This window comes from Lutra lutra, chromosome 4, assembly GCF_902655055.1.
Source record: "Lutra lutra chromosome 4, mLutLut1.2, whole genome shotgun sequence".
NCBI classification, from domain to species: Eukaryota; Metazoa; Chordata; class Mammalia; order Carnivora; family Mustelidae; genus Lutra; species Lutra lutra.
This window is the reverse complement of record NC_062281.1, coordinates 3,062,412-3,076,099: the sequence shown is the minus strand read 5'-3', so window position 1 is coordinate 3,076,099 and position 13,688 is coordinate 3,062,412. Positions and strand designations below refer to the sequence as shown.

The window sequence follows — 13,688 nt, the reverse complement described above, 5'->3', positions numbered from 1 at the left end:
TCCACTTCTGCTCACGCATGAGTCATCTATGGAAATATGGGTGACGTCATGGTGTGTCTGTTGTAACACACAGACTTGTCTCTTGGGAACACACGGTGCTGGCACGGAAGGCCCTTGTGAGAAAGGAAAGACGTGGAGCTTCTACGTCCAGGACGTGAAGCCCCACATCCGTTCCGACTGCAAAACTCTGCCTCGCACCAAGCCCGTGTTGAAACCCACCCTGCCTCTCCTGGGGTCGCTCTGAACAGGACGAGTGCTTCAGAGACTGAAAACCTGACTTTGCTCATAACTAGACTCTACAACAGAATCCGACGCTGGCCTCTCGGAAAACAAAAATGATGGCCTGACTGCCACAGAGAGTAAGTGGGTGACAGATTTGTTTGCTCTGGGGAGCAAACAGGGATTATCTCCCGTCACCCTGCACTCAGGCATCCGAAGAGTTCGTGTTAATGCCAAAAGGCTGAAATCTAACAAGGAATATGAAATGATAAGAAATGGCATGTTACAATGAGTTCCGTTTGGAGGGGAAGTCAAGGACTTGTAGTGTTTCCACTATTCCCTTCGGTAACACGGTGACTTAGAAATCCGCGTGCACACCAGCCTGGGAAGCGTATCCGAGGAGAACAGCCCTCGCTTGGACCCACTGGGAGCACGGCTGCGCCTGCTTTCCTCTTCCTGCATTGCGCTGCGAGTTTAAGCTGCTGGGCCGGGAAAGGAGGAGCAGTGCTTCCAGAACTATCTTTGAGGACAGCTCTTCACAGAGAAAATCTGCCCAAGCATCCATGTTAACCCCAGAAACATCAAAAGCTAAATGTTCTTCCTTCTGTGCTGCTCTTACTACTTCACTCAGGTATTAAAATTATAGAAAAGAGAGAATATATACAGGCCACATTCTTTAGGATATCAACCGTCCCACATATTGCCATGGTAATGATTGAGATCAGACCTCAGAGTTACTGGAAGAATTTAGTTCTTAATTAGAAGTGATTGAAATAAGAAAAAAATTCAGCGGGCAGAATATAGTCAACGAGCCAGTCCTCCGTAAAGCATTCAGGAAGTGTAAACTATTCCCAAGTCCTCTGTGGGAGGCAGATCATCTCTATCATTCTCACATGTTCTAGGTAACACTGCTTGCAGGATTAAAGAAAAACATTCAATCTACCCCAAACCTTACATTCTTTTGTTTCTCTGTTTCTCCCTCCTATCCTGTTCTCAGCGAACTGGCATGTTCTAGCCCCTGGCTTTGCCTCCGTGCAGGCTTAAGAAGGACCATGGGAAATGGCGTCTGGGATGAAGGGAGCTACTAAGGCACTTTGAGAAAGGACGGACCAAGCAGAGGAGGGATGTGCACAAGCAGCTGAGACGAGAGAAGCAACACTGCACACACGTGGCATCTACTCATGGTCTTCTCTCTCTGTTCTGTCATCGATGCCCTCCCTTCAGAGAGCTGACAAAGGCAGAATTTCCACGAGCAACAGATGCTACCCTCCCTGCCTTCTTTCCTATGAAGCACACACCTGTAGAGGCCAAACACAGCGGGTGAGCCCAGGGTGGCAGGTGACCCCGGCCGTGACAGCTGCCAGACCCCCGGCCCCTGCTGGCTCCCCCGATGCCCTGTTCCCAGAGGTGCTTCACCAGAACCGGCCCTGCCTCCTGGCTCTCCTGAGGAGACGCCCAGATCAATCAGCAGCACATGGCTGTGGGGTCACTGCCTGCCTGACGGGGGAGGAGGGCACGAAGCTGCCAGAGCTGCCAGAGCAGCCCCTCGCCCAGGACTTGCCACGTGCTGGAGCTCAGGTGCACTCAGCCGATTCTGGTTTTGGCCAAAATGTCACCCAGCCAGAGACTTTGCCTCCCACTGACCTGCCCCCATCCCCTATCACTGTTCATCATGCTGCTTTACTTTCCTCAGTCCCTGTCACCAACCGGCTGGCAGTCTTTGGTCCCTTGTCCACTGTCTGTCCCGCTCCAGATGGAGAACCAGGGGACCAGAGCCCTTCTCCACATGGAACACGGGGCCCGGCACAGAGAAGGGGGGGGGGGTCCATGCTGGATGAACAGAGGACGACTTCACTGCAATCACGAGGCGAGGGGACCACAGCTGAGGCAAGGACGCGGTGCGGCCTGTGCGGGGCCAAGCAGCCCGGGTGGGGCGGAGCTGCGGGGCTCGGGACAGCCTGCGCCCTCCTGTGAGGTCCCCTCACCTGTCTGTGCTGCAGCCGTGTCCTCACGTGGACAATGGGAACACGTATGCGCCGTGCAGGGTTGTTATGAGGATTACGGGAGATACGTACAAGTCGATGTGCGGACCTGCGCAGAAGAGCTGGTCACAAAATCGTGGCTCCTCGTGGTTCTGCTGCTCCTGAGGGCTCCGCGGGAGGAACCTGGCAGTGGACGGGTTCCTGCCCGTGGAGCCTCTCGGTCAGCCCTCCTGGTGTGACTGCAGTGGCTTCTGGGATGGCCTCTTTTTAGAAAAGCCTCACTTGAAATGCCCACCTGCAGCAATACTGAAGCCATAAAACAAATGGCTAATAGGTACCAGGCGAGCATGCAAAACTGATTCGGGAAAAATCAAGGTGCAGACGCTTTCATCAGTTACACGATCACAAGGAAGTGCCTGTAATTCTCCCCCCTCGATGCTATGTGAATTCTACAGGAAACCTTTGGGGACATCAAAGAGGTCTGGGAGTGACTCAGGGTGACCTCAGGGGCATAGGCACGTGTACTGTGGTGTAACAGGACTAGGGAATGTCTCCTGCAGCCACCAGTGCTTGTGTCCCCTGGGGGCTGGTCTCACGGAGCAGAGCCACTGTCACTGGAGGGCCAGAGACCTACAAAAGTGTCACTGGAATCTGCACAGCAGCTCTCGAGCTGCAGTACTTGGCCGAGTTCTCCAAGAATTCTTGATACTGATTCGGTTCTGTTTTCCTCTCCTGGTTTTTAGGATGAGAGGGTTTTACGATCCTGACAGGAGAGATATGTGTAGACACTTTAGGGCCTGAAAAACCGGAGCCCAGCCTGAAACTGCCTGCACCCCACGATACAGGGGAAAGAGACACAACAAAAGGAAACAGCTTCCAGTCCTGGGCACCAATAAGGGAAGGCAGATTGGCATACAGATGACGGCAGCGGCGGTACCGGGACAGCACCAGGCCACCGACCCCGCGGGCAGCTGTGAGCGCTTCTCCGCTGACGTGGATCTGCTGCCGTCAGCCCGCCTTGCAGACAGGAAACTGAGGCTCCCAGGGGACCCGTGAGCCCTCAAGGTCTCAGTGCCCATTGGGAGGGGGCCGGGATTCGGAGCAGCACTCGGGCACAGCCTCATCCCGAGTCACCCGCCATAACGTTTACAGGGACTCTTGTCTTCTAAGTCCTCTCTACCCCTGACGTGGAGCTCGAACTCACACCCCGAAATCACGAGTCGCATGCTCCACCAACTAAGCAGCCTGGTGCCCCTGGGGACTTTTGTTCATGAGACCAGACACCCTACGCTGTGAGACTACGAGATGTTCCTCTAGGGATAATCTGTGGGCCTCCCCCACCCCCGATGCGGCACAGCTCTGCCCTAGGGATGTTCACGAGACGGGGGCCGGTGTCTTTGGGAGACCGCTTCAGGGTACCCGGTCCGTGAACCGAATATTTCAAAACAAACACTTTGAAAAGGGGGACTCCTAAAACCTGAAATGACATGATGATCTGAAAGGCTGGGTATCACGACATGCAGTGAAATCAGAACGAGAGGAGGACATGTAAAAAGGACAGAAACTGACAGCTCAGAAATCAGGAGGGAAGAGGGCCAGGCTCTCCGTCTCAGAGCAAAGTAAACAGGCTGAGGCACACGGCCACGGAGACACTGGCGCAGTGGCCCGGTGACCGCATCTCCTGTTCTGTTGCCCCGCCTGAGGCTGGAGCGCCTGCCCATACAGCTCGCAGAAGCCCTCGGGCCCATACCTCTCGAGTGGGGCGGTCTGCTCGCCCTCCCACAGAAGACGGGGAGCTGCTGTGCTTCTGCCACACCTCCTCTACTCGCCTGCCACAAAATGGGGCTCCTTGGGCCCCGGCTCGGACACCTGCCACGTTGCAACCCTGCTCCCCCGCTGTCCTCCCTCAGGGAGTTGGAGTCGGCCAATGCCGACTCCCACAGAGCAACGCTGAGGCAGAGACGAGACTCCTCGGGCACCTCCGAGCGACCCCCCTGCCGGTCACTGCCACGTGCCGCCGGCCCAGACGTCCTGGCAGGGGAGCTCTCTTCTGGGGAGCCGGGAGGGGCCCCCTGTGCTCCTTATGAGCCAGACCAGGGTCGGCAGCTGATCGCTGTCACAGCTCGGACAGCAGGTCTTTACGACCCTACCAGTCACCGTCCCTGCCACTCCCGTCCAACTCTGAGCAGCCCCCTGCGCACAGCTGCGTGTGACCGCGCTCCCATGTGGACCCTGACATGGGAATTTCACAGAGTTTTGATGCCACAAATACTGTTCTTTTGATTTTTCCCCAATCGTTAAGAAAAGTAATAATCATTCTCTGCCCCAGGGCAATACGAAAACCGGAGGCGGGCTGTATTTCGCCCACAGGCCTCTGTCTGTGGACCCCCGGCCTAGAGCAAGCGGCTAATGCCTTAAGGCCCAGCTCGTTCATCTGCAAAATGGGGGCAGAAACACTTGCCCCATCTGACTGACAGAACTGGGAAAGGCCACCGTGGGAAAATGGTTTCAATGCTTAGAGCATGTGGGAATAACCACCTGTTTGCAAACATTTGTTCAAATTCTCGGGCGTTCATGGTAATCCTCACAACAACCACGAGACCTTTCACGGATGAAGATGCACGAGATGAAGCAATCCGCTCAGGACCCCTCGGCCGGGCTGCCGGGACGTGATGGGGCCGTGCGGGCGGCAGGAGGCTGGGGGCTCTCTCCTGACCACGCGTCCTGCAGCGGCCTCGGCCTCGGGAGTCTCCCCACCACGGGCTCACCAGTCCCCGCTCGGGCTCTGCAGCAAGGCCAGCACCCAGAGTCCCACGCCTGTGCACGGGGGGCTCCGTGCCAGCAGCAGTCGCTGACTGGCGGGTAACTACCCAGGAGGGGTCTCCACACTGTCCGTCCCGGGGATCACATGCACCTTCCCAAAGTCACGTTTAGTAAACATCTTTCACTACTCGAGTTACCAATCCTACCGTGAAAACAACACGGGAAATCTTCAGTAAAAGCATTCTCTCCTTTAATCATGAGGAGAAATGCAACCCTCCCCCCCATCTGAGTTTAGTGTAAAGAGTACAGGGTTTAATGCAGGCAGCACATGAAGTGGGAGACATAAAACACAACACGTGACTTTCAAATGTCTCGTTTTTTAAGTGCTACCCTCCACCGCTTGGAGAATCGTCCTTATCACTGCTGCTGGTATCTCTCTAGTTTGTGTGATTCTTAAAAAATCATTTCTTGTCCCTTCCTTTCTACTACCCACTGCCAAACTAAGAATTATGATATAAATAAATAAATAAACACACACACACACACACACACACACACACACACCATACTTTGGAAATGTTCTATGGATTTCTATCATTTACAGCTTTTAAGTCTGACTAATCTTGTTGACTAGTACTGTTCTGACAACTGTTCTAGAAATCTAAAGTTCTAATGATAAAATCTAGAAAATTCACTATGTGTAAATACAACCCAACTCGAATTTACCACTGAGACATGACAGAGAAACTGACAAAGCCAAGTTTTAAGAGATCATTTGTTCACATCATCATGTTTTTGTATTTGTTTTGCTGGATCAAAACCACATTTTGCCTTTCATTACATACCAAACCATATTTATGAATAAATAATTCTCATATTAGAAACACGAATGTGAAAATGAATATTACCGTCCCCACTAATTTCATCTGCAGATCCGGGTAGCATGCAAAGAAAGGGGGAAGGTGGGGGAGGAAGGAGGGCAGGGAGGGGAGAGAGGGAGACACACTATTAAAAAGACAAGTAAGTCAAAGCACAAGGAAAACAAAAAATCTCCCCCCAGGTCTAATCTAAAGATGAGAGAGCAACTGCAGTAGTGAGTGTGTTTACTTGGCGTAAGGGCATCACGCCGAGTTTCCAGCTGTCACACGCCATACAGAGTTCCACAGCCGTTCTGTAAAGCTGGTCCCGACCACACTGAGCAGAATTAATCTGAGAGGCTCTCAGAGTTAACTGCTAAAACTAGCCTGTACCCCCTCAAAGGAGATTTGCATCCTGTCAGATAAAAAGGAAGATAAGCAGTCATCCCCATGTCTGGTGAAGGCTAGCCTCCCCCAGGGAGCCCCAGGCCAGGCCCAGCACAGAAGCTGAACAACGAGCCAAGTTTCCACTTGAATTTATGCAATGTTTGGAGAAATTCCTGTTCCGATCATTACAAATAACCTTTGCTTCCCAAGAAACGATGCAAGTGGCCTGGGGGCCTCGGCTCCGCAGCGTCCCCGAGTGCCTGCCAGCAAAGCACGACAAGCAGCCGGGGGCCCTTGGACCATCCTCCACGCCGTGGCATGCTGCTTCAGGACACCCGCAGTGTAGACCGAGGCACCTGCCGGCCCCCCAGATCAAACCAGGAAGCCACGCCTCGCCCTGTCATGCATTTGAAAACCAGCAAACAGGCAAACAGAATGTCTTCTCTTGGAGGGCAGCCCCGAGCGCGTACACGGAGCCCCGGTTAAGGCACACTCAGCTCAGGACAATGTACAAGCGTCCGGTTAGGCCCGCAGCCCGGGCAGGGTTAGTGGGAGCCGACGCGAGCGAGTGCAGTACCGGTAGGAGAAGGCTCATGGGAACAGAAGACCAAAGGGAGAAAGCGCCTAGCTTTCTTAACTTTATGCTGGCGGGGACTGACTCCTTTATAAAGAGGCAAGAGGAAGAAAGAGAAAAATAGAAACACATTATTCCATACGAAAATACAAAAGAAAACTTACATTACATTCTAAGGCAGCTCTATAAAAGCAAATACAAACTTGCAATGCTTTCATTGGACTACTGGCTCACTTTATTTCTTACTCTGATTTGACTTGAGTTTTAAAAAGCATACTAATATTTCAAAACACAAGTTCCTCTTTTAGCCAAGATTAGCACTAGATACAGAAACTCAGCCAGACACATGAGTCTCCCAGCTCTGCAGAGCCAGCCAAGTGAAGGTAGTACAGACATTTTTACAAATAACAAAGCTGAAACAAACTGAAACAAGACCAAAAAAAAAAAAAATCAATAAATAATTCAAGAATCCTGTGGACATTCAACCACAAGGAAAAACTGCCAGAAACTAGCACATCGTGATCTGTGAGTTTCATGAGCAATTTCCCCCAAATCATCAACAAAGACACAGGCTCACAGACCTCCAGGGTACACCCTAAATAAATAACTTTAACGTACAAACTAGCGATGAGGTGTCTGAATGCGCAGCCTGCAAAGCCCCGTGGCCCCAGCACGGTCTGCTCACGAACTGCACACGGAGACAGCATCTCTGCCCCAGACGCCGGGGGCAGCCCAGCCTGCCAGAAGCCCAGCGCAGCAGCACAGAGAAGCAACAACCACGGTGTGGCATAGGGCAGAGAGGGCGTCTGTCAGACTGAAGTCAGAACAGGGGACTTCAGCTCCTGAACACGCAGAGCTAAGAACATGGGACACAGAAGACACGCAACATTTAACGGCATCCCAGGGGGTCCCCTCGAGAAAGGACTTCAGGGGTGGCCCAGGGAGAGCAGGGCCGGGACCCACTGATGGCAGGGACTTACAGACGGTGTCAGCGTGTTAGGAACGGAAGCAAGAGGAACAGAAACAGACCACGTAGTGATATTTCAGATGCTGCACTGTGGCCCCGACCCTGTTACGGAGGGTTTCACCCTCTGTCGCCATCAGGAGGGCACAGCTCCCTGTGGCTGTCGGTTAAGAATGGAGGCCTGGCGCTAAGCCTGCATGTGCCCCGGTGGGCCTGGGCCTGGGGCTGAGGATGAGGGCAGGGGCAAGGGCTCCAGGGGATGTGATGGATGAGAAGGGAACCCAGACGGCGGGAAAGGGGACAGCATTCCGTCAGCATCCTGATTTTGATAATTACATTGTGATCGTGTGAGAGGATGTCTCTGGTCTTAGAAAATACATGTCGGAACATTTGTTAGTAAAGGGGTACACCATGCCCGCAAGTCCCATCAAACAGCCCAAACGGGAAAAAACTGAGCGAAGACAAGAGAGCCAAAATATAGTGAGTCCAAGTAAGGAACAGGAGAAACTTCATTTTACTGTTTTAAACCCATTCTCTAGGTGTGGAATTATGGAAACATAAAATAATCAAAGAATACATATTTGAGTTGAAATGCTGGCTCCCCTACTCGTTCTTTGACCTTGAAAAAGTTATCGAACTTGTTTCATTGGTGAAGGGAGGCAGCGACAGTGGCTTCCTCTGTAGGGAGTGGCGGCGAGCACCCCTGGGGGTCCCCGGGCACCTGGCATGGGGCAGCCGCTGCCTAAGTGTGAGCTAGTCCCATTCTCTATTGCTTCTTTTACTTCTAAACTGACCTGAGTACTGAGTTCTCCTCTAGGCCTCGTGCGACAAGGGCTCTGAGGGGAAGCCACGGGCCTGGCTTTGAGGGTGGCGGTGCCCCCAGGGCGGAGGCCAGGGCTGGTAGGGGAGGTGACCAGAGGCTCAGGGGAGATGCTGTGGATGACACACAGGTGAAGGGCGGGGGGTGACAGAGGAAGCCTCTCGAAGAGCCGGCGCCCCGGGCGTCCGTGGGAGGGATCAGCACTCTCCTTCCTGCTTGTCTTTAGTTACAAAGCAGAGCAGCAGCCCCAAATAAGGCCAAAGTGCACGGATCCATAACATTGCTCGGAAAATCCGTAATGCTGCTCGGAAAACGAGAGCAGAGAAGAACAAGACCCAGCCAGGGAAGCGCCGCATCATTTTAGAAAACTGGAGAATAAAGGGCATGAAGAGGGTAGTTCTCTCATCCTTCCCGTAGGACGCATGTCCCAGGGAGAACGAAGAGCTGTGAGGAAAAGCTGTTTTTGCAAGGACGACAGCTAACGAGGTAAAGACGCGGAAGACGCCATGGGCGGCCACCTTGCGGCCCGACAGAATCCAGGCCAGCGAAGCCACGGGCGCAAAGGCATCGGGTGCGGTGCTCACGGGAGCTTTAGAACGCTTGCTCGGACACTGACCCAGTCGACTGGTCGGCCGGCAGGTCCTGGCGAGAGCGAGCTACATGGGGTGTGTTCTTGTAAACAACCCAACCAGCCGCTGAGCCTGAATCTGATCCAACTTCCCTTGATCCTAGTAAACGGCCCATGGGGAATACAGAAATGCAGGAGCCGGAGGGGAGCACATCAGCACAGCGTCAAAGACGTGTCCCTAGCTGGACCCAGAGTGTGGGGACAACAGCATAGGCGACAGAATGTCTTCAACAGATAAAGCGCAGCGATGCTGCTTACTAGTGGAGGTGACCGGGGAAGGTGGAAACAGGTGCACGGGGCTGAGGTAACAGGCGTGTGGCCTGGAAAGCGTGGAAAAGTGAACAGGCTGTTGAGTCTGCGGTCGTACTTGTTGCTCTGTGTTTCCTGTGGGCTTTTCCTCCCGGGAGGGGTCTCAGCTGCTCCCGCAGGGGGCCTCCACGTGTCTCTCTACACGTCTGCAGCCCAGGGGTCAAGGCCAACTCAAGACTCAGGACTAGGAAACCAGTTTAGCTCTGGAGACTACTTTAGAATGCATGGTCTAGCCATCTCAGTGCCCTTGTGACTCCAGAGTATTTTTCTCAATGAGAAGCCAGAAAGGGGAGAGGCAGGTGGTTGGGCAGCCCGGTCTCGGCAGAGGCAGAGCTCCAGTGCCCTGGTGAAGGCGGCGGAGGGAAGCCAGCACAGCGGGCTGCCGCGGCCATCAGCCACCCTGACCACACCAAGGGAGAAACAACTGTGACCCTCCTGACAGCTGAATATCTCTCCTAACAGGAGACGGATTAGAGAGCCTACTTGTGATGGCCGAAATCAGAGCTTCTAGTGAGCCAGCTACTGGGAACAAGCCAGTAACACCCAACACTTACACTTCCTGCAATTAAGTATACTCAGCACCCTCGATTTGATTAAGTTACATCACAGAGCACGTAAATTATAAAAAATCAACTCTGCACATAATAAGTGCTAATACTCTGTTAGGATACTTAAAAAAAATTCCCAAAAGCTAGTGTTAAAATCAAGCTTTCAGCAATAGACAGGACTACGCTGTAAACCAGAGCAGTGAGAATTGAAGCTAGCAAGCAAACCGGACAAAAGAAACCCTTTCAAACCCAAGTATAGGGCAGGCTTTTGAATTTGAACAGAAGAGCGTCAGAAATGAGGCAGTACTATGCTATTCTGGACAAATGGGGGGACAGACCACAATGCAATCACACTCAGACTGTTCCAAACCAGTCCTCCTTCCACAAAGGAAAGTCACTAAGCTTCTGAATGATTCGGAGTGGTCTAAGGTAAAGAGAGCGGGCTGTTGAGTTCAAGGTGTGAGTTTCTATCAGGCTTTCTAGTACTTACTATGTGAACCGGGCCAGGCCACCTCACCTCTTGAGTCTTAATCTCCTCACCTGTAAAGTGGGAACAGTACAAGGAAGAGTGCCTGGAGGTTTAAACAAGATAATGCACGTGAACATGGCAGGCATCATCTCTGGGCCCCGTTTGTGTATAAATACCTGTGTATAGGGGCGCCTGGGGGGCTCAGTGGGTTAAAGCCTCTGCCTTCAGCTCAGGTCATGATCCCAGAGTCCTGGGATCGAGCCCCGCATCAGGCTCTCTGTTCTGCGGGGAGCCTGCTTCCTCCTCTCTCTCTGCCTGCCTCTCTGCCTACTTGTGATCTCTGTCAAATAAATAAAATCTTAAAAAAAAAAAAAATACATTTTAGTTTAGAATAATTTTTAGTCACTAACTAGAAAAACCTAAAAGCCATAAAGGAAATGATGATGCACGATTAACAACTAAACCAAAAAATCTGTTCCGAAGTTAAAATTTTCTAAATTGCAACAAATCCTGAAAAAGTGCTGTCACACAGGGCTCAGCAGAAACAATCAAACCAGTCAGAAAAAGATCACCATGTCCGCTTTCATGGCAGAGAAGTAAAAGAGAAAAACCTTCTACAACCTCTGATCCCACTTCATGCAATCGCAACGGTCAACCAGAGCCCTGGTCATACTGTGGCGGCGTCATCACCACGTGCGGCCCTGTACTTCTGGTAACAGTAAGGTTTAAAAAACAAACCAAGAAAACCCTAAAACTCAAAAACCAACCAAACAAAAAACCAGAGTTTATACCTTCAAAACATTTAAAATTCAGCATTATTCACTGCCCTGTGTTCCTGGAGCATTTGCGTGTGTGCGCACGCACACACACACACACACACACACTCACTCTCTCTCTCTCTCTCCCGGCTCAAGCCCCGACCGGGATGCAGGCCACCCCCCTCCCTGCCATGCTCGAAGCCCCTTCCTACAAGCACTGGGCTCTCGGTCCTAACTGAGCTGCTCTATAATACACACGTGTCTCCAAAAACTTATTAGGCTAAAAAAAATTACTTTAGGCCCTTGGAATGGTGTGCCCAGGGAACTGTGCTGTTACTCTTTCAATGTTACGTCTATTTTCACAGGGAAACTTTGCCTAGACTTCAAAGGCAATCTCTCCGTATTGTCACCATACAGCTGTGGTCTTAATGAAGATGACCAAGGACTGACATTTCTTTGCAAGAAAACAAGAATCAGAGCCTGGTACCTCCTCTCGCGAAGTCAGGATTCTGCTCCATTTCCCATCCAGGGATCCACCCAGAGCTGAAAACGCCTTCGGTTATCTAGATCTTCATTCTCCCTGTTGGCAGGCGTCCATGCTCCTCACCCAAACGCTCCAGAACCACTCGCAGTGATGAGCTCACAGGCCGTCATCCGAGAGCCAAGGACTCTGACGCGCCTGCGAGCTCTGAGTGTCCTGCCTTTCTTCCTTCCGCTCCCGGTCTTGGAATTGCATTTCTAAGTCCTGGGCTGTCTCCACACCTTGCTCAGGCATCCACTGACTCACTCAAACACAGCTACTAAGTACCGGGGTCCCGTCAATAAGCAGACAACTAGAACAGCCTTTGCCCATGATGGGGCCGTGATCTCGTGGACAAGACGGTTTCTAAATTGATCACATCCATCTAAAGATAACAGAAGGATGCACAGTGGGCTAGAATACTCTGGGGAAGGAGTCTGGAGTAGTCGGGAAGACTTCTAGGTGGTGGTGATATCTGAATCTGGTCTGAAGACCAGGTAAGAACTTTCCAGAAACAGGGCAGTCAGACAAGTTCCACTTTCTCCACCTTCCAAGTGGTTCTCCATCTGTACCCAAGGGAACCCCTCTACACCGGCGCTGAAGGAGAACACTGCCTAGGGGGCAATAATGCCCCAGTTGCAATCGTTTCAAGGGTGACAGTAACACATCTGTTTACTTTCTGAATTTCTTTCCTCAGATCTGTGAAAGAGGCAGGTAAAAGGCCCTGTAAGGCTGTCATAGATCATATCTAAGGCATGTGAAGGATTTAATGCCATGAAGCCATTCTGAATACTTACTGAGGAGAATCCTGTCCCCTCCTTGCTGTGTGTGACGCCAGCCAAGCTGCTATACCTGCTGCATTTCCTGGTCCCTCTCCCTGATCTCTGCCACCTCGGCTGCAACTCTCACTTCACTCAGCTACTGGCCCCCACGTTACCTGTTCAGAGATACTTTCCTTGACCACAATTCTATGATCTCTTAAAAAGTGTTATTTATTTACATAGTCTCTACTCCCAGGGTGGGGCCGGAACTCATGACCCCAAGATCTAGAGTCGCACACTCCACCAACTGAGGCAGCCAGGCGCCCCCTGACTATAGTTTTCAAAAGCCTCCCCCCTTGCTGCTCTCGGTTCACCTGCTACATTTTAATCCAGTGTCTCTGGTCTGTCTCCTCCACAGAATGCCAACTGCATAACGGCAGGGACTTGGCCTTGCTCTCGCCGTCATACCCCGCACTCAGCACGGTGCCTGCACGCGGCCAGCGCACGGCACTTGCTGACTGAACTCATGCAAAGTGGAGAGTGTCGAACTGCACTAACACCCATCTCGCAGGGCTCGCGAGGGGCTCCACGAGACGTGGCGAGACAGAGAAGCACGCGCTGGTGGCCGGCATGTCACGGGACCGCAGCTCCACCTGGGAGCCAGGACAAAGAGAGCGGGCTCGCTGCAGGGGAAGCAGACCCCACATGGTACAGGTCTCCACACTGCTCGGTAAAGAAACCCCCCGGGATTAGAAACAGTACCGGCTTTCTGGGTATCAGCGTAACAGCTTCCGGGTTAGTGTGAGGCAGGCTCCTGGTGGGCTGGATGTTAGGTTTTACGGTCTCTGTGGGGACATAAATACCCACACCTGTCAGCCCAGTTCACGGAAGGAAGTAGGCAGTGGTGGGATGACTGGGGTGCAGAGCACTCCAGAGCCACTGGCGTGGTCGCTAAAGGTCCCCTGAACCCCAAGTGCTCTCCTTCGCCTGCAGTGGTAAATGACCACAGTGACAAGCACGTTAGAGTGTCACTGTAAGAATGGGAAAACAGTGACATGGGTCCCGGCCAATGGGACAGCTCAAGCAAGCTCACCGACTGCTGTGAGAGGGTGGGTGGAAGAGGCTGGAA

At 52.3% G+C, this 13,688-nt stretch overlaps 1 protein-coding gene across 24 annotated transcripts in view; it reads right to left on the bottom strand.

Moving 5' to 3' along the window:
- Positions 1-13,688, bottom strand: part of PTK2 (protein tyrosine kinase 2) — a 251,367-nt gene that overhangs the window by 71,847 nt on the left and 165,832 nt on the right. For 11 of the 24 annotated variants that reach the window (XM_047725233.1, XM_047725252.1, XM_047725232.1 and 8 more), the window contains 2 exons: positions 6,786-6,869; positions 5,873-5,890 (listed from right to left, as the gene is read on the bottom strand). The exons of 7 other annotated variants lie outside the window; for them this stretch is intronic. In XM_047725233.1, the coding sequence (XP_047581189.1) occupies positions 5,873-5,890; positions 6,786-6,869 (102 nt within the window). The remainder of the gene's footprint in view (positions 1-5,872; positions 5,891-6,785; positions 6,870-13,688) is intronic. 6 more of the 24 variants (XM_047725241.1, XM_047725242.1, XM_047725245.1 and 3 more) reach the window with 2 other exon arrangements.